Below are 16,373 nucleotides of genomic sequence, written 5' to 3' on the forward strand. Positions count from 1 at the left end.
GACTGTGCATCGATGACTCCCGCTCTGAACACTCAGCCGTTGGGAGGAATCTGAGGGGGTTGTCTATTTGCCACCATGGTTGCGAAGTTGTAGAGATGGATATGATGCAGGATCGGATATGTCACTTAAAAATGAGGATGTACGGAGTCCCTACGCTGTGAGCCGGCTCCGTCACGCGACAATGACGCGAACTCACATGCTGCATGCCCTAGCCCCTCACCAACGATACAGGCAGACATCTCAGTACAAGTAGGCAAAGTCCTGCGGGATTGAGTGCCCGCGATCATATTTTGCTACATATTGCTGCCAGTCAAGTTCCATTCTACCAAATTCCCGCCCTTTGCAGCAAAACAGGCTGCTTCCCAGCGATACATGCTTGACGCCGTGCTAGACCATCAGGGGCTGCAGAATCAGCCCATAGACAAGTGAATAACAAAAACACCCAGGTACAAACGGAAAGAATGGAAAGCTAATAACAATTTAATTCGTCCCCTCCCTAGCATTCTCACTCGAGCCTGAAGGACCAACAAGTGTGGGGGCAATCCGACGTCTCTTCGACTTGCTTTCCTCCTTTTCGCTTTCGCTTGTTGCCCCGTCTCTCTTGCCCAAGACCGAACCACTAATCGAGCTTGTTGCAGAGTGGTGGCCACCATGAACACTTGCAGGTGTCTGGGGTGGCGTCGTCATGGGTGGAATAGCTATCGGAGGTCCAGAGTTGGTGGCGGTTACCAGGGGTACATGCCCCATGGTGGGAGTAGCATTATTTGGAAGGCCTGAGGTTTGGATAGACGTCATTGTAGCTATCGATGACTGTGAGTTGGATCTCGTTGGACTTCCGGGACGAAGAATAAATGGTGCCGGTGAAGGGTGTGATGGTGGTACAGGAACAGGAGATGCCTTTGTGAGCGAAGGAGATGCGGTAGCTGTAGGTGTTGGAACTGGCGTTGAATTTGCAGAAGAGGTTGGTAAAGGAATCGACGTTGTAACAACCGGATGGTTGTACGTCGGATGGGGGCCTGTGTATACCTGCCCTAATTCCCCGGGAGCGAACGCCAAAGTCGAGCAAAAGCCATCCGTAGAGGACATTAGTAGTGTCAGACCGTCGTTTGACCTACGTGAACTCGTCAGTGGCATTTATGGGCCGAGATGGTCTGGACTTACCAAGTCAAATCTGAGAATGTGGCGTAATGAAGGTTGCTCACAACACAAATAGGTGTGGTTTGCTGCGTATCGTAGACAAACACCGCATCCTGTGTCGCTACGGCATAGATCATCCGATAGGGCAGAGAGAAGGCTGGAGTCGGCGCTGGGCTGGCAGGCTCCCCGTCGGTCGACGGCTTCGGTGAAGGAGCCGACATTGAATCGGGACCAGGAGTAGTAGCCGACAAAGGGGGAGGCTCCATCACCGTTGTAGGAGTCTGTGGGACTATCGGATCCGGTAAGAGCGGTATTTCTTCGCTCGCCGACGACGTATCGATAGTGATATGGTTTGTCGGTTTCGTGGTGGACCGCAAGGTATAGAGAATAGGGGAGCATTTGACGGCCACGGATGGTTTTTTGTGCCCTGGAAGGTGCGCCACGGGTGGCTTATTGAAGCCAGCCCGGGTGTAGATGTAGACTGTATTTGTGACATCGTCTGTAGTCTTGATCGGATCCGACGCTGTTGGAAAACTGGTCTTGTAGTGTCCGGCAGGTGTAAACAACAGGCTTCCGTCCGGTGAGAATGTGAGACGACGGAAGAACGAGGTCATGGTTTCGTTATGATAGAGATTCGTGTTCTTGACGGCCAGACCCATCGCGGCATTGAGACTTGGAGACGAGATTTCTGGTCTGACAGCGGGCAGCGGTAATGAAGGCGCCGGTGAAGCAGATCGTCGGAACGATGGTGACGAGCCGAAAGATGATCGCCGGCTCGAGGTCAGGAGGGGAGGATCCATCGGTAGAGGTGTGGTCAAAGGGGTTCCGGGATTTGAAGGGGCAGGGGAGGCAATGGCAAGATTGGTAGCACTTGAATTCGAGGCTCGGTTCGTCAACTCAGCTGGAGCTGGGCTATTGGACGATATTCGCCGACCGGGAAGATCCATCTTGTTGAACTTCCCATGCGTCGAAAGCGTGGGCGTGCCATCTTTGAGCTTGAGGGCATAGATGTGGACCGACCGGTCCGATGATTGAGTCGCAACAAACTCATTGAGAGGATCCCAAGCCACACCTTGTACGAAATGGCTATGTTCTGCTATTTGGCGGATCATGGTCCCTGGGACAACGTTAGCCATGTCATATTTGTGAGGGTGTCTATTTCCCACCAGTATGAGCATTAAAGATCCTCGCCGTGTTGTCAACTCCGCCTGTGATGAAATATTGACCGTCTGGAGACCAGGCCAGATCATATATTTCTGCTCCAGTCGACGTCCTGCACATGTGTTTGATCCTCCATGTTTCCTTATCATCGGCGTGTTCATCGGTCAAGGTGGCCATGGATGATTCAGAGGGCACCCAAAGGAGGACGTTGCCATCATCACCGGCTGAAGCCAGCATCTCGCCTGCCTCCTCATCAGCAACCAGTGCCAAACCCAGCTTTGGAAGACTAACCTTTGGGGCAAAATCGGACGACATTGACAGGTTGAGTATGTCTGGTGAGGGTGGATAGGTATGTGACCTTTCTCTCTTCGCCTTGAGCTTCAATGCTCCATAACTTTTTCCCTCCCACATCAGCGACTTGAATCAACGGAAACTAGCGAAGGGAGGAATAGTTCGTACCCGCACATTGTTATCACTGTTCTTGTTAGCAAACATGCAGGCCATTGCTGCAATTGAGAGAACTCACTTTCCAGCCGTAGCTAGCCTCCCTTTGCCATGGGGATCGAAATGGACCGAATAGATGGGCTGGCTCTCATGGTGCCACTGGATGAGAAGCGGTCCGGCTTTCATGACAGCATTGGAGATTGGCCTCGAAGGCCACTTTATGGGGGATCAAAATGGCAGATTGAGACTGTGAAATCTGAGATGTAGAAATATGTACCGGGTCTTGTTGCCGCTGCTGGAGAAGGAAAGTAAGATGCGGTGGGTGGACGGGCAGGCGGCAGAGCAGCTTTCGTTTGCGTACTCTGGAGCGGAGATCGACAACGGGCGCACGGCACAGGGAGCTTGCTGAGTCAAAGCATGCAGTGAGGCGGAGGGGATGTCTCTTTTGCCATAATGCGGTGTCGGAACAGAGGTCGAAACCAGGGCTACTGGAGTCTGGTGGTGCTGATACTCTGAGCATCAACGGCGTAATGCAGTTGAACTACTCGCTAGCAGTGGTACAGACAAAGACGGGGCGGCATGTCTCGTTGTGGAGGGTTGCCAATGTGCTCCGCAGCCAGATTGGAATTGGGCGGCCGCTCAGGTGGAGCAAAGGGCGAGAGCCCTGTCTGGTGAGTCTCTACCCTGTCCTGCCTTGTCAATAGGCTTGTGGTTTGCTGCCACTGCTGTTGCTGCTCCTCCCACACAAAACCTGACAGTTTGACGCGCTCGTGCCTCTTAACCATCCACGTCCTGAGGCCTGGCGCGTCTGGCTACATACAACCCGGCCACCTCGCCCGGGGGGCCAATCCTGAAAGTGAGCGGCATCCTTCAATGTGAAACAATTCAATTCCGGTGGGATTGGAGAAATTCTATTGCGTCCCCCGTAGCGTTAGGTCATCACTGGACGTAGACTTCTTGCTTCCTAAAGCTCCAAATACCAGCTGCTTGTCTTTCCCTGGGACCATGCCCTCCAGTTTGGTCCGGCCCTTCAGGCCTCAGTAATACATTCCCAGCAAGACGGCAAAATCTCTGCTCCTCTAGTTCGACTCGACTCGCGTCGATCGAAATCCAAAATTCCTGGAGGCAAACCGATTCGCTTTTCCGAAGAGGTAGCTTCCTGAAGCTCCCTGTATCTCTCTGTGCGTTGGAACAATCCGTTTGCGCCAACCGACACCTATTGAAACTAGAATCAATTGAAACAGCACCAGGCCGGCAGGGCAAGGTCGGCAGATCTTGCACCCAACTACGCCCTGTTCATCCACCCGGTCCTTGCCCTATTTTTTGTGTAGGGTGTGACCTGCAAGGCTGACGTTGCCGGAAATATGGGTTACGGTAAGTGTAAGAACGATTGGGACTGTCTTCTTTCTTTTTGGTTCGGGGTCTCCTAAAAGCTCTGAGCGGACACTTGTGCTGGCTAAGAGATTCATTAGCCCTCATTCCAATCTGGAAACAATACTTGAACACATACCGGGCTGTTGAGCATATTCTGGCGAGCGTTTCGGCCCTTCTTGATATGGCTCTTCAGAGCACTCGAATCCAGGGGCTTCAGCAACTCGAAACTGCACAGTAAATTGCTGGACACCGACATCACTGCCCCCCAATTGTCGAACTCGCCGCAATACTTGGCACACGGTTAGCGACATTTTCTCGACCGACTTGGCACACTTACGTTGGGTGCAGAAAAGACCGTGACAAGCAACCGGTCATTGAAGAATTCGTATCCATCCTCAACAACCATATGAGCCCGACAAACCAGGTCGAAATCGTGTCGCGCAAGAAAGTCGACAATCACCTTTTTCCCAAAGCAGTAGCTCACTCCCCGTTCGTTTGACTCCCAATCTTGATCCATATCCGCCGGATCGCTCCACAACAGATCGTTCAGCAGCCCATAATCAGGAACGTCTGTTGGTCGAGCGATCTGTCGGATATCGTCCATATGGGACAGGGACGGGGATAGCCCGCCATGGACACAGAAGATCTTGTCCGCCACAATCGCAGCAATGGGTAGACAATTGAAAGTATCAATGAATGTTTTCCAGATCTTGATGTTGCACCTTCGCTTGCACTCGTCATAGAAACCGTAAACGCGAGTGACGTTAGCACACTCATGATTACCGCGAAGGATGAAGAAGTTTTCCGGATATTTGAGCTTGTAGCAAAACAAGAGTAGAATTGTCTCGAGAGACTGTTTGCCCCGATCGACGTAATCGCCCAGGAAAAGATAGTTCGCATTGGGGGGAAAGCCGCACATTTCGAAAAGTCGGATCAGATCATTGTACTGCCCATGAATGTCCCCCACGATTTTGACCGGCGCAGTGAGCTCCAACAGCGCTGGTTGAGATAGTAGCACTTCTCGAACGGCGGTACAGATTGCCGTAATTTCGGCGTTCTTAAGGCAGACAGCCTTCGTCACCTTGGTAGTATACCCAGCATCCAGGAGACGGGAAATCATGTCGTCCAAGTCCATGTCATTCACTTCACTCATGCCCATACCACCTCCTGGAGAAGCACCTGGAAGCTCTGCCAGCTTGGCCCGTAATGAGGCCTTGGTCTCCGGAGCCCGCGGGTTGATCTGATTCTCCCGCTTAACCAAGATAGAATCACCCGCCTTTTGTGTGGAAGAATGGACATGGGCCTGGTGAGGAGCTTCCTCAGACACCGCTCCTACCTCCCCAGTCCTCTGAGCACGATCTACCGATTTGTGACCTTTACCCACGGACTTGGACTGGGTTGGGGACGGAGGCCTTGCAGGTGTATTGGCACCTGGGGAAGGAGCTTCGTCCTCGTCGGGAGGCGACGTGGGAGACTCTACCAACGGATTGTTTGTAATTTTCTCTCTGGGCGGCGGCCGAGAGGAAGCCGAACGGCCACTTGCAATCGAACTAGCGTCAGCCTTGTCGTTATTTGGGCCGTCTGACCCCGCAAGAGTTGACCCTGAGGCCCTGGGGCTGTCGTTGGTCTTATCATCTCCCGAGCTCTTTATCTTGCTTCGAATGGAAGACCGAATGGATCTCGAGGCACTCTCTCTGGTGTCGGATTTGGATATGGAGGGATACTGCTGTAGAGTTTCCGGAAGATTGGAGGAGGAGCCGCTCTTTAGTGGGGTTCTGGTACCATCGCTGCTTTTTGACTGTTGTTGGCCCATTGAATTCTCGACCTGGCAAATGATATGGCAGGTCGCAGAGAAATGGTCGGAGAGCGAAACGAGCGGGTCAAGGAGGTTTGAGGAGTGAGATAAGCAGCCGCTTTGAGGAATGCGTTTTGGCGACTTTAGTGGAGGGCAGTCTGAAAGGAGCACACTGGAAGTATGCTCAGGTAAAATCCACCTTCAGATATGGGGGCGCGATGTCGCTGGATCGGCCGGCTTCGTGCGATGGGATGGTAGGGATAGATGACAAGCAGTGCCTGTGCATGGGGGTGTATTTGTGCGATGGGTTCCTTCGTCTCGCCTGCGGCAGAGAGAGGGTCAGCGGTCAGCAAAATCGTCCAGCAGGAAGTTGGAGGTCAAGCAAGCTAAACAAGAGCGATTATTTGCAAACGATGGAAATGTCGCATGGGGCGTGGATGGTGAAACACGTTGCGTCACCGTGCGGAAGGGCTGGATAGGAACTGACCTGCTGGAAAGGCGACAGGTGCGGACGGACTAAGACAGCAGAATTAAAGCAGGTAGCACATAGATTGTAGCATCTAAGATATGGTGGAGGTGCGACGGTGAGGTGAGGACAGTATGTAGGTAATCTAGGGTTGATAAATAAAATGAGTGTTAGAATTCGTGGAGGGAACAGCGTGAAGGCCCGAAAGCACAGGCAGGCTTGCGTAGGCGGCTAGTGGGCTTAGTTTGGCCCTGGCGTCCTCTGGTTGGCCACCCGCTCGGCCATATCGGCTTCGCGGCTGGCGGCCCAGAACATTCTGTTACTTAACTTGTAAACCCCTAACTCCCAGTCACCACGCTTAGATCCCCAGGAAGCCAGATGAGGCAAATGAGGTCACTCTGCCCCCATCCGGAGTACCAATATCTGGCAAGCTGGCTTGCTGGGTGCTACTTCGTACAAGGGCTATCAACTGCTGGTGTTTCGGCCCCGAGTTCTTGGAAGTGCAATGACGGAGTAAGCACATACAATCAACCCCTACGGAAGGCCTCGGCACACGCCAGCAGTCTCGGGGTGCTTCTCCTCGTTCCCTCCTGCCTTGGGCGCTGCGTGAGCTCAGCCCTGGTCTCACTGACAGGAGAGTATAGCTTTTAGAGCCAATCCTGTCACCAAGCAAATGCTGTTGCTCCAAGGTTCGTCCGCTCACTTCTTGCAGTGCGTGAAGTCGTAGCCTCGAAGATATCGCCCCATGCTGTCTCCTGTCTGCCTCCAATTTCCCCGTCGTCATCTAGCGTTCATCTAATCTCATCGCGTCTTCCGAGTCATTCGTAAATCCCACGATACTCTCTTGCCGCTGGGAAGAGGCCATCTTAGGCTGAACGGCACTCAAAAGCATTCTTGACGAAGACTGCAAGGTTGATCGTCAACCCTGACCTTCCCATCCGTTCATGATTTCGTGCGGATCGACAGCGACTGATTACTGGGCCATTCTCTCTTCTCCTCCACTTCCACCTTTGCAATCTGCTTGCCTGGAATGACTATGAGGCCCACAAATCGCGACGTCATGTCTACTCTGCTGGCCTGTCCGGTGGTCTTCAATTTCTCGATTGCGGCTTTTGCTGCAGTTCTGGATGGCATCCTGTACTCAAACGAGTTTGAAAGGATGATATTGCTATCGTTGTCGGTACATCGAAATATTCCTGAAAATATTCGCCCGTCTAGGACTGTGACATTGAGGGTCTTTCCAAGCAGAGATTCGAGGAACTGGGTAGCCTCGGCCTCTTCCATATTAGAGACAATCAGACTTTGATAGAAAGAACCCCGAGGATTGCTTTTCAGGAGCCTGTTGTGAGATGTGCCGTTTTCCTGAGTGAGCTTGTCGGAGAGAGACGCGTTGAGATGTGGAAGATGCAGCCTTGGTCCGTTTCTGTGGAAAGTAAAGAGGCTCAGCCTTGCAGATGGGCTTGGCAACACATCACCCAGAGCGGGCCGCTTTTAAAACCGACCACCACGTGTTCTGGGAAGCGAGGATGAAAACTACAAGTATAGCAAGCTTTTGATCAATATAAGGGTGCGCCAGAACGTGATCAGAAAGTCTCTAAACCTAAAAGGGGAACATTATGAAAAGGAACGGCAGCACTTGGGGCGCCATGATGGATGAATTGACTGGGCATCGTATCCAAGTTGTGATCCGAGACCAACGCCGTCAAGGCCTTGGCTGGCACTACTGGGCACCGCCATATGATATCCAGGAGGCAAACATCGCCGTCTAACACAGATTGGATGTCCCTAAATAGGATGAATCACTGACTAGCGCGTTTGCATTTAGGTTTGGCGGTGGGCGAGAATCACCTTCCAGCAAATGGTGCTCCTGGGCAATTCTATGGCCCCAGGAGGCAGATATCGAGCGTCAAACCGCGAAGCCAGTGAAGCTGGCAAAGAATGAAAAAGTATCTGAGAACGCAGTTCCCTTTGCCATCAGACTGCGTGAGTCTGATTCCAGGCCTGCAGCCATAGCTTCACAGCCTCGATCTCCCTGTTTTGGGCGCTGTGCACTCCCGCCGGCATCTTGTCGTCTGTTTCGTTGGGCAGCAGTCCCGGAAGATCCCATTCGTGATACCCGCCGTCGATCACGATTTCCGGTTCGCTGCCCGTGCCATTACTCTTTGCGCGCACGTTAGGCCTTCCATTCTCCAGGAACTCTTCCAGTGGCGTGAGCGGGCGATAGTAATCGAGAGGGCCAGGCGAGGATAGGACAGACCGAACCCGCCCTATTTATTAAACAGCTTAAGCTATGGATTGTATGTGATGTTATGGGTATTGTGACACTGGCTAAGAAAGTAATCTAGTGACAGTGTGCGGGAGACCAAGGGCAGGGTATCAGGGCGGTCCGGTGTGCCAGGGGTGTATCCTGTTGCAAACGAGCCATATTCTGTGCATTCGAGCCACTGGTAGGGGCTGGCAGTGCTTAAGGACACGCATTGGGCCGCCGTTTGTCCCGAACAGAAGCTATACAGAGTTTGCACGTAGAGGAACAGATTCAGGAGCGGGTAGTAGAGATCTGTGGCATTAGGGGTTGTAGTCTTGTTGGCGTATGTAACCAAGGAATGTGCCATTGTCTGAAGAGCCGTGTCAGACACAGTTACGTTGGTCCGAGAAGTGATGAAGTCGCAGTAGGAACCGGGGCCTATGCGAGCGAGAGTCTGGTCAGCACTTGCATCCAAGGAGCGGAGGTTGCGATGATTGACACAGTGCTTACCATCCAGAGGATACAGTTGTGAATTCCAAGATTGGTCCCAAGACCCCAAAGGGCCTGTAAGGAGATATGCTAGATCAGGATATTCCGTGGCATCCGAAACATTGAAGCCGGTGTAGAGCTCAGACAGCGCAGTCTTGTTGCCACTGTCATAAATATTGTCCATTAAATTAGTTAATTCTTGCTGTTTCTTGACACACGCCGATGGTCCATATCGCCGTATCACATCATAAAATTGTCAGTTATCATCGATGGGGACGGTAACCCCAGAAGATGACAGCCCGCCCCAAAAGAGGCCAGGATATTGAATACGGGTGAAGGCCGATATAAGTCCACCGTACGACCCGCCCAGTATGATCCAAGGGGTTGTAGGGGCTGTAAAGTTTCGACCCTCGAGCCCCGGAAAGTTTACTCTTTGGGAAAAGTATGCGAGGTCGGCCATGGCCGGCTCGGTACTATGAAAGCGAAGGTTTTCGGTAGTATACTGTAAACTGGGAACAATGGTGCCGCCACTGTAGTACCTATGTCGAGATTAGCTCTCTTTCTAGCATACAGCACTGGACTCGTTATTCACCTTTGGCCCCATAGGACTGCAACTCCTCCAGTGGCATTGGCGATATCATGGAGAAGGCCCTTTTGAAGCCATTGAAAGTCATATAAAGGCGAATCCTCGCCGATGGCATGGATAATGACTGGGCCTCCAGGGACATAGTTGCTGGTATCAAGCCAGTAGAACTGTTCAACGGTTGCATTGATATGAGGTTCGTATCGAGATTCATTGTGAAAGTGACCAACCGGCGTGGTGAAGTTTTTGGGTGCTGGCCAAGAATTAGGACCAGGTGTCCTTGGACTTCAGTTGGAGGCCAAAGGCGTGCAGTTGAAAGGGTCGTGGTAGGAAAAAAAGAGACCGGCTGTGATCGAAACCGGGCTATACTGACGGGTAAACGCCTCCCTGCGACTGTCTTCTCGCAACGGGCGTGTTTGCGTCCACCGACACCCTGCATACTCTTTCAGCTTTCACTTATAGCCAAAATTGGGATGCGACAGGACTTACGCTGCTACCACCAGGTAGAGGAGTTCTATCAACAGTGTCGAAATGGTGGCCATCTGGTGACTACAGCTGTCGCGGGAGCAGCTGCCCTGTGGCAAGTATCAAGGGCCAATTGAAGCTCCAATATATATTCCCGAATACTGTCAACCGTCGCCAGGTGACCAGATATGATGACATGACTATATGCGGTTTGATTGTTCCCAGGGGGTCAGCCCTCCTCCAGTTAGAAACAAAGTTGTGCGAAGCTGTTAATTTTCCTAATTTGCATCTTGACGAAGCACAGATCAGTGATCAGCGGTGGTAAATGGTCTGTGCCAACCCGAGATCAGATCTCATCTCGTTGTTGCCAGGTTGTGCATGCCTTCAAAGGTCAAGTCTGGAAGCGAGAAAGAGCAACCTTCTGATTCTTTGGCTATCAGCACACCGAGCGCTTCTTCAAGAGGACCCAGAGCTCGTTCTCAGACAGCCTTCGGTCAATCATGGAAAGTATTGGGGCAACTCAATGTCGAACTGCTCAAACTGGTCCATTGATTCAGGAAACATACCCGATCTACTTGAAAGAGTGTTGCTTCACTGTTGGTTAGATCGGAACTCAGTACCATGTCTTCATCTGTGCGCCTACGTCAACACAGTGGCTCATCCAATGTTATGATGTCCAACTTTGCACGCCAGCGCATTTAAGGTGAGACACGGCAGAAGAGGTAAGGAATATCGCGGCATAGCTGACACGGGGAGGAGGGGGCACCGGGGGGTGTTGATTACCTACAGTACCTAACAGGTAAGTACCGTGTACGGAGAGATATTGACTGAAGCGGGATGAGGCGCAGTTATATAGACCACGGAACCACCCCCCAAGCCGCCTTAACCACGACCGGATTACTAAGTCAACAAACACGTCCAAATACACTTCCACAGCAAGGGCTCATCTGTCGCCCGAAAATCTTCCCGTCCCAACTCACAATTCGCCTGCGTTCAGAGAGCCGCCAGAGCTATAAGGGAGAATAAAGAGGGTTCGGAAACAGAGGCACCTGTAAGCGCAAGAGGAAAGATTCATTCATGAGTGGCAGGAGGCTCGCTGACACCGAGACGTATGCGGAAGTATATCCAAAGCACTGGACACTCAATGCCAAAGGCTAATGAGGCCTATACAAAGGGGCCCGACAAAGCGATGTCAAAATGATAGCAAGAGACTCCGTCAAGGGGAACTGAAAGCAGGGTTTTCGCTGATCTGGCCAGACCTACGCGTAGCGCCACTCCATCGACACCCCCAATTCTCTGTCCTCCTTTTCACCTTTCAATATCGACCTTTCACTCTGCTGAACATTCCTTCTGCTGAACATCTACAAACCAGGCTTCCTAAAATTGCTTCACCGCTGGAGCGACCTTCCGCTATCCGACTCCAGAAATGCGAAAGGCGAACATAGTGACGTTCCCTAAGTAGGAGGCTATTCTGCCTCCTGTCCAGGTATTCAGATGACAAAAGTCCAGACTTAACTTCGAACTCTGCAACTGCGGACAGCAACCCCAAATGTTTTGCTCAGATACGAGTCTTCATTCAGAGCTTAGAAGCCACTACACAGCTTCTTGGGGTAAGAGAGGTAAAAATTCAATGACCCGGTCAGGCCGTAGACTATCCAGATTTCGTATTCTGTTGCCCCAGCTTTGTGCGTGCTAACCTCACGTCGTACTCTCTCACAACGGACCTAGTGCCTCTAACCGCACGTCGTATTCCGCCATCTATCACGAAGAAGCTTGATTAACGAGAGGAGAAGTATCTTGTTTTATAGGGATCATCCACGTGCCTTTTACAGTCGTTAGGGACGGATTCGAGCGGTATAAATATCATGAGGGCACGCAATATGATGGTGGTACTGTTGACAGGGTCGCGAGAGCGTCACTAGGGCAAACCACCTGAGACGCTAGGCGCTTCACCAACTGCGCAAACTGCCTCAACCTCGTTGTTCCTGCAGACCTGTGATAGGATGGCGACGGAATAGGAGGTTTCAGGAATACTCTTATGGTTACAGGCCAATGTATATATAAACAGGGATCCCGCTTATCGATCTTGGCTATACCGAAGTACAAGGAGCGAAGGCTGCGTTTGGCACCATTACAGCAAATGTCTGGTTAGGGGTTCGATACGCCAAATCCCCCACTGACCCACTTCACCTACGTGCACCTGAAGCTGTAGGGGGGTAGCGCGAACTCTTCCCTGCCATTAGATGCCTCTACTTCTGGACCTTATTGCCAACAAGGAGTTGCCTCGGCTTATATGGGGACGAATGCAATTCATATCTCCGCCATTGTCTTCGGAAATCGCCAGCCGAGCGAAGACTTGTCTTCTACTCGATATCTACAGGCCGCTGAAGCCAAATTCCAGCCGTTTCCCAGTGCTGGCCTTTATTCGCGGTAGCGGTTATGTCCAGGGCTGCTCGACACTCTGAGTTCGCCCTGGAGATATATTCACCTCTATGCCCGGACAAGCCGCCGTGGTCTCGATTCAGTATCGACTCACTGGGTTTGGCTTATTTGGAGGCTCCCAAATCGCCGAGAGTGGAAGTTCGAACGCGGGACTTCAGGACCAGAGGCTTGCATTGAATTGGGTGCAGCGATACACCGCATCATTCGGTGGAGACCCGGAGAGGGTGATCATTAATGGTGGTTCTGCCGGAGGCGGCAGCGTAATCTACCAGCTTCTTTACAATGGGGACGAGCATCAACCTCCTTATGCAGCCGCCGTTGCCGAGTTTCCTGGGCTGCCAACTCTTCTAAACTCAAGTCAGTTGGAGGTTCAGTTTCTACTAGCTCTCTCAGAAGCAGATTGTTCGGACATTAGTTGTCTCCTCCATAGCGGAGGAAGAATGCACTGAAGCTCAGCAAATGGTGCTCACACGAGGAGTTGGATATACCTATGGCTCGTTCTATTATGGGCCTTGTGTTGATGGGATATTCCTTCCGGATCTACCTTCTGTTGGAATGGGATCGGGAAACATCGCTTGCGTCCCATTTTTAACCAGAAGAGACGGAAACGAAGGCCATATTTTCACTCCGCTGAGTGTTACAACTGTTGTTGACTATTAAACGCAGGCTCACTCACTCTTCAATGGGCAGCTCAACTTTTTCGGCCCATTGGACCTGTTTAATCCTCCCACATCTCCGGGAGCGTATGCGTACAATAACTCTCGCCAATGTACGGAGTGGGTTGTGAGAGACGCTTTTATCGCATGCCTCAGAGTACGCTGCGAGCGCTGGGATTAACTGTCTGTCGAAGACGAACACTAACCCTCCTGCTTGGAAATCTCTCTGCTACCGCCTACCAATCATACCATCTATATGTATTTACAGCCCATAGGTACCACGCAACTGCAAATCTCCTGTCGCCTAGGCAGCTCGACATCTGACACAGTAGAACGTCTCATTCATCTTGCACTCTAACCCAAATGTTGGCGCCAGCGCCGGCGGTTCAAACATTTCCTGGCCAAATTATGGTGCAATATCCCAAAGTTTGCATTTCTGCTCAAATGGGGGGCCGTTCGTGGCCACAGGTCCTGATGCAGGGGCTCTATGTCAGTTTTTCCTGGCTCATCCGTATAATATTTAAGCCTGAAAGAGTTCTACGGGGGATTAGAGCTAGCACGGAACACGAGTTTCAGTCCATCATGCATTTCGAGAGGGATGTATCCCGGGCAGGCATGCGATCCAGAGTCTTTCCTCCCTACTAAAGAGGGACCGTGATGGTGTAGGGACAGCGATGATAATTATAGCCGACGAAATCACCGGGGATTTCCCCTCAATATTCACTGAGTCTTCGCCGAGAGGAAGAGATTGTCTCTTCAAGTGTAAACTATGTTCGGGGTGAGCCGAGTTCTCTGTGGATAACTTACCTGTACGGAGTTGAGTGGTCGAGCCATCCTATCCCATAGGCGCAGACGCAACGACGCAGCCTTCAAAATGGTTCACTTCTCATTAAAGAAGTGCAGAGCTCTCGTGGACGCGCGACGAAATATCTAGAGGGGCGAAGGGTGAGTGAGCAGGAAGGGATCCCAGCAGGAGTGAAGTCTTGTGAGGCCGTCGTTATGGTCTGCACCAAAGGCGCTAGACCATTTATCGTACGCCGGCATCACCGTCTTCCCAATCTGGGGGTGAGGTACGAGGTCCAGGTTCTGCTATTACTCATTTGTCTCATTGACTTGACCAAACACACCTTGCATACCACAGATGTGCCCGGGTGTGGTATAATTGCGTAGGTGTCTACCTTCTCCGCTGACTGCAACATGTGCAGATATTACGAGGCCGCTAGTGCAGGCCTCACATTGTCCGCACCTCGAGAATGGCAGCCAAGAGCTTGCTGTTCTGTTTGTTTCAACTTGACCAAACACTCAGACTATCCTCATTGCGCACTTGATCAACACTCCTTGACTATCTCTCGCGGTAATCTGAGCTATCCAACCTTCTCCATGCTCTTCTTTTCGTCTATCTTGTCCGTCCATTCTCTCGAATATCTACTCTCAGATTCCTCACAGCCCGAGCAGTTATCAACATGACTAAACGATCCAGACGTCTAGCGTTGAGACGGACAACCAAAGCTAGATCTAGTTATCAAGACTGCGACATTGATTCTTCTGTTATCGGCAAGAGAAGAAGAACCGACCACCTTCAATTACGCAAAAGGCAGGGTGCAAAGATGAAGACTGGGCCAGATGTCATGGTAAGAGAATCGACAGAGACCACCATCGCGTCATCTACAGAGTCGTCGTTTTACGATTCTTGCTCAACCGGATTATGGGACACTGATGCCAATTCCGATGGGCATGAAGATTACCCTCACCTCGACGATAACGATTTTCCAAACACTGCTGATAGACTCAACCCTTTACTAAAACTAAGATTTAACAACAAGAGGAAATGGAGCTACAAAAGACCAAGACTTCTTTTTCGAGCTTTCGAACCTCAGCATGGACTATGCGCTCGACGCTTTCAAGACTCAGCTACATCGATACCTCGGCCACCAACTTACGGTGGTGACAAGTTCCGAAAGTTGGTCTATCGACATCTCATTACAGATAAATTTCCGTCTCCTTTTCTATCCTGGACTGAAAATCCAGAGAGGGCACTAGAAAAACACCTCGCTAAGAGTTCAGAAAGACGCTCATTAGCCATTGTTGACTACAATGTGCTCGAAGACGATTTCGAAAAATTCCACGGTATAGGCACTGGGCCTTGGCTCGTGCCGAAAATCTGCGAAACTTATGTATTCAATGACTTACAGAAGATCAACAAACGTTGGCCTCCTCGCCGGGGTGTGAAAAGGAGAAAAGGTTACAAAGGGACTGGCGAGGTATGTATTTCAGCATAACATCCTAGCCTTTCGCTTCTAACGAATCAATCTTTACAGTTCCTTATATGGGGTTCTGTCCCTGGTGATCCTGTCGCCGTACTAGCTTATGAGGAAGCTGTACGTCTAATGGACGAAATGAAATCTCTGTCAAGTATCAACTACGCGTCTGGGGTAGCCTTTAGCCGAGTACGGATCGATTCTAATCGTGCCTCAAGTTTGACTAACGACCATAGTTCCTGAATAATGTTCCGCCTAAATACAAAGCAGTGGTGGCGCGTAAACTTCTCCATGCCTATCAAATTCCCGGGTACGAGAAAGACCGTCATTTCGAATCATTCGTCCGCGGAATCTACGGCGATCCTCCCAATTTCAGCGACTTGGACGCACACCTCGACGAAATTAATCTGGGTCATGTTCTCAATGGTTCAAGCAGCGCAAATCCTATTCAGTCACTGAGATCTATGCGGGACGCAAAGAAGATAGGCATTACAGTCGCAGTATCGGCGAAGCACCGTCAATCAGCAACTTTTCCTATTCCAGATGAAGGTACCCAGTCTCTTCTGAATACTCAACTGGCCGAGATGAGATCGGAGTTTGGCGTAACTACAGAGCCCTTTGATAGCTCTGCATCTCCTTCGAGCGACACTACAGGACTAAACCCCGGAAGGCGAAAGACGCCTGAATACGATTCCGACCATGGCATAAATTGGCACTCTGATCCAGGGAGATTTAACATTAACAGCTCCGTAAGGGGGGGGGAGGAGGAGGAAGAGGAGGAGGAAGAGGAGGAGGAAGAGGAGGAGGAAGAGGAGGAGGAAGAGGAGGAGGAAGAGGAGGAGGAAGAGGAGGAGGAAG

At 51.2% G+C, this 16,373-nt stretch overlaps 7 protein-coding genes across 7 annotated transcripts; 2 read left to right on the forward strand and 5 right to left on the reverse strand.

The window, feature by feature from the left end:
* Nucleotides 1-480: 480 nt before the first annotated feature.
* Nucleotides 481-2,928, reverse strand: Z519_00608 (uncharacterized protein; the record flags this gene model as incomplete). The annotated part of the gene is made up of 6 exons (XM_016758365.1): nt 481-1,111; nt 1,162-2,254; nt 2,304-2,540; nt 2,590-2,692; nt 2,758-2,773; nt 2,825-2,928. The coding sequence occupies 6 exons, from the start codon at nt 2,926-2,928 to the stop codon at nt 481-483; spliced, it is 2,184 nt and encodes a 727-aa protein (XP_016625614.1).
* A 1,240-nt stretch (nt 2,929-4,168) lies between these two features.
* Z519_00609 (uncharacterized protein) lies at nt 4,169-5,929 on the reverse strand (the record flags this gene model as incomplete). Its single annotated transcript, XM_016758366.1, has 3 exons — nt 4,169-4,198; nt 4,253-4,405; nt 4,454-5,929. The coding sequence occupies 3 exons, from the start codon at nt 5,927-5,929 to the stop codon at nt 4,169-4,171; spliced, it is 1,659 nt and encodes a 552-aa protein (XP_016625615.1).
* A 1,390-nt stretch (nt 5,930-7,319) lies between these two features.
* Z519_00610 (uncharacterized protein) lies at nt 7,320-7,661 on the reverse strand (the record flags this gene model as incomplete). The annotated part of the gene is made up of 1 exon (XM_016758367.1): nt 7,320-7,661. The coding sequence occupies one exon, from the start codon at nt 7,659-7,661 to the stop codon at nt 7,320-7,322; it is 342 nt and encodes a 113-aa protein (XP_016625616.1).
* Nucleotides 7,662-8,351: 690 nt separating this feature from the next.
* Nucleotides 8,352-9,295, reverse strand: Z519_00611 (uncharacterized protein; the record flags this gene model as incomplete). Its single annotated transcript, XM_016758368.1, has 3 exons — nt 8,352-8,644; nt 8,701-9,060; nt 9,133-9,295. The coding sequence occupies 3 exons, from the start codon at nt 9,293-9,295 to the stop codon at nt 8,352-8,354; spliced, it is 816 nt and encodes a 271-aa protein (XP_016625617.1).
* Nucleotides 9,296-9,367: 72 nt separating this feature from the next.
* Z519_00612 (uncharacterized protein) lies at nt 9,368-10,236 on the reverse strand (the record flags this gene model as incomplete). The annotated part of the gene is made up of 4 exons (XM_016758369.1): nt 9,368-9,650; nt 9,704-9,973; nt 10,068-10,127; nt 10,184-10,236. The coding sequence occupies 4 exons, from the start codon at nt 10,234-10,236 to the stop codon at nt 9,368-9,370; spliced, it is 666 nt and encodes a 221-aa protein (XP_016625618.1).
* Nucleotides 10,237-12,651: 2,415 nt separating this feature from the next.
* Z519_00613 (uncharacterized protein) lies at nt 12,652-13,050 on the forward strand (the record flags this gene model as incomplete). The annotated part of the gene is made up of 1 exon (XM_016758370.1): nt 12,652-13,050. One exon carries the CDS (start codon nt 12,652-12,654, stop codon nt 13,048-13,050), a length of 399 nt encoding a protein of 132 aa, XP_016625619.1.
* A 1,670-nt stretch (nt 13,051-14,720) lies between these two features.
* Nucleotides 14,721-16,200, forward strand: Z519_00614 (uncharacterized protein; the record flags this gene model as incomplete). The annotated part of the gene is made up of 4 exons (XM_016758371.1): nt 14,721-15,518; nt 15,576-15,704; nt 15,752-16,117; nt 16,186-16,200. The coding sequence occupies 4 exons, from the start codon at nt 14,721-14,723 to the stop codon at nt 16,198-16,200; spliced, it is 1,308 nt and encodes a 435-aa protein (XP_016625620.1).
* Between the last annotated feature and the right edge of the window lie 173 nt (nt 16,201-16,373).

This window comes from Cladophialophora bantiana (assembly GCF_000835475.1).
Source record: "Cladophialophora bantiana CBS 173.52 unplaced genomic scaffold supercont1.1, whole genome shotgun sequence".
In the NCBI taxonomy this organism is placed as follows: domain Eukaryota; kingdom Fungi; phylum Ascomycota; class Eurotiomycetes; order Chaetothyriales; family Herpotrichiellaceae; genus Cladophialophora; species Cladophialophora bantiana.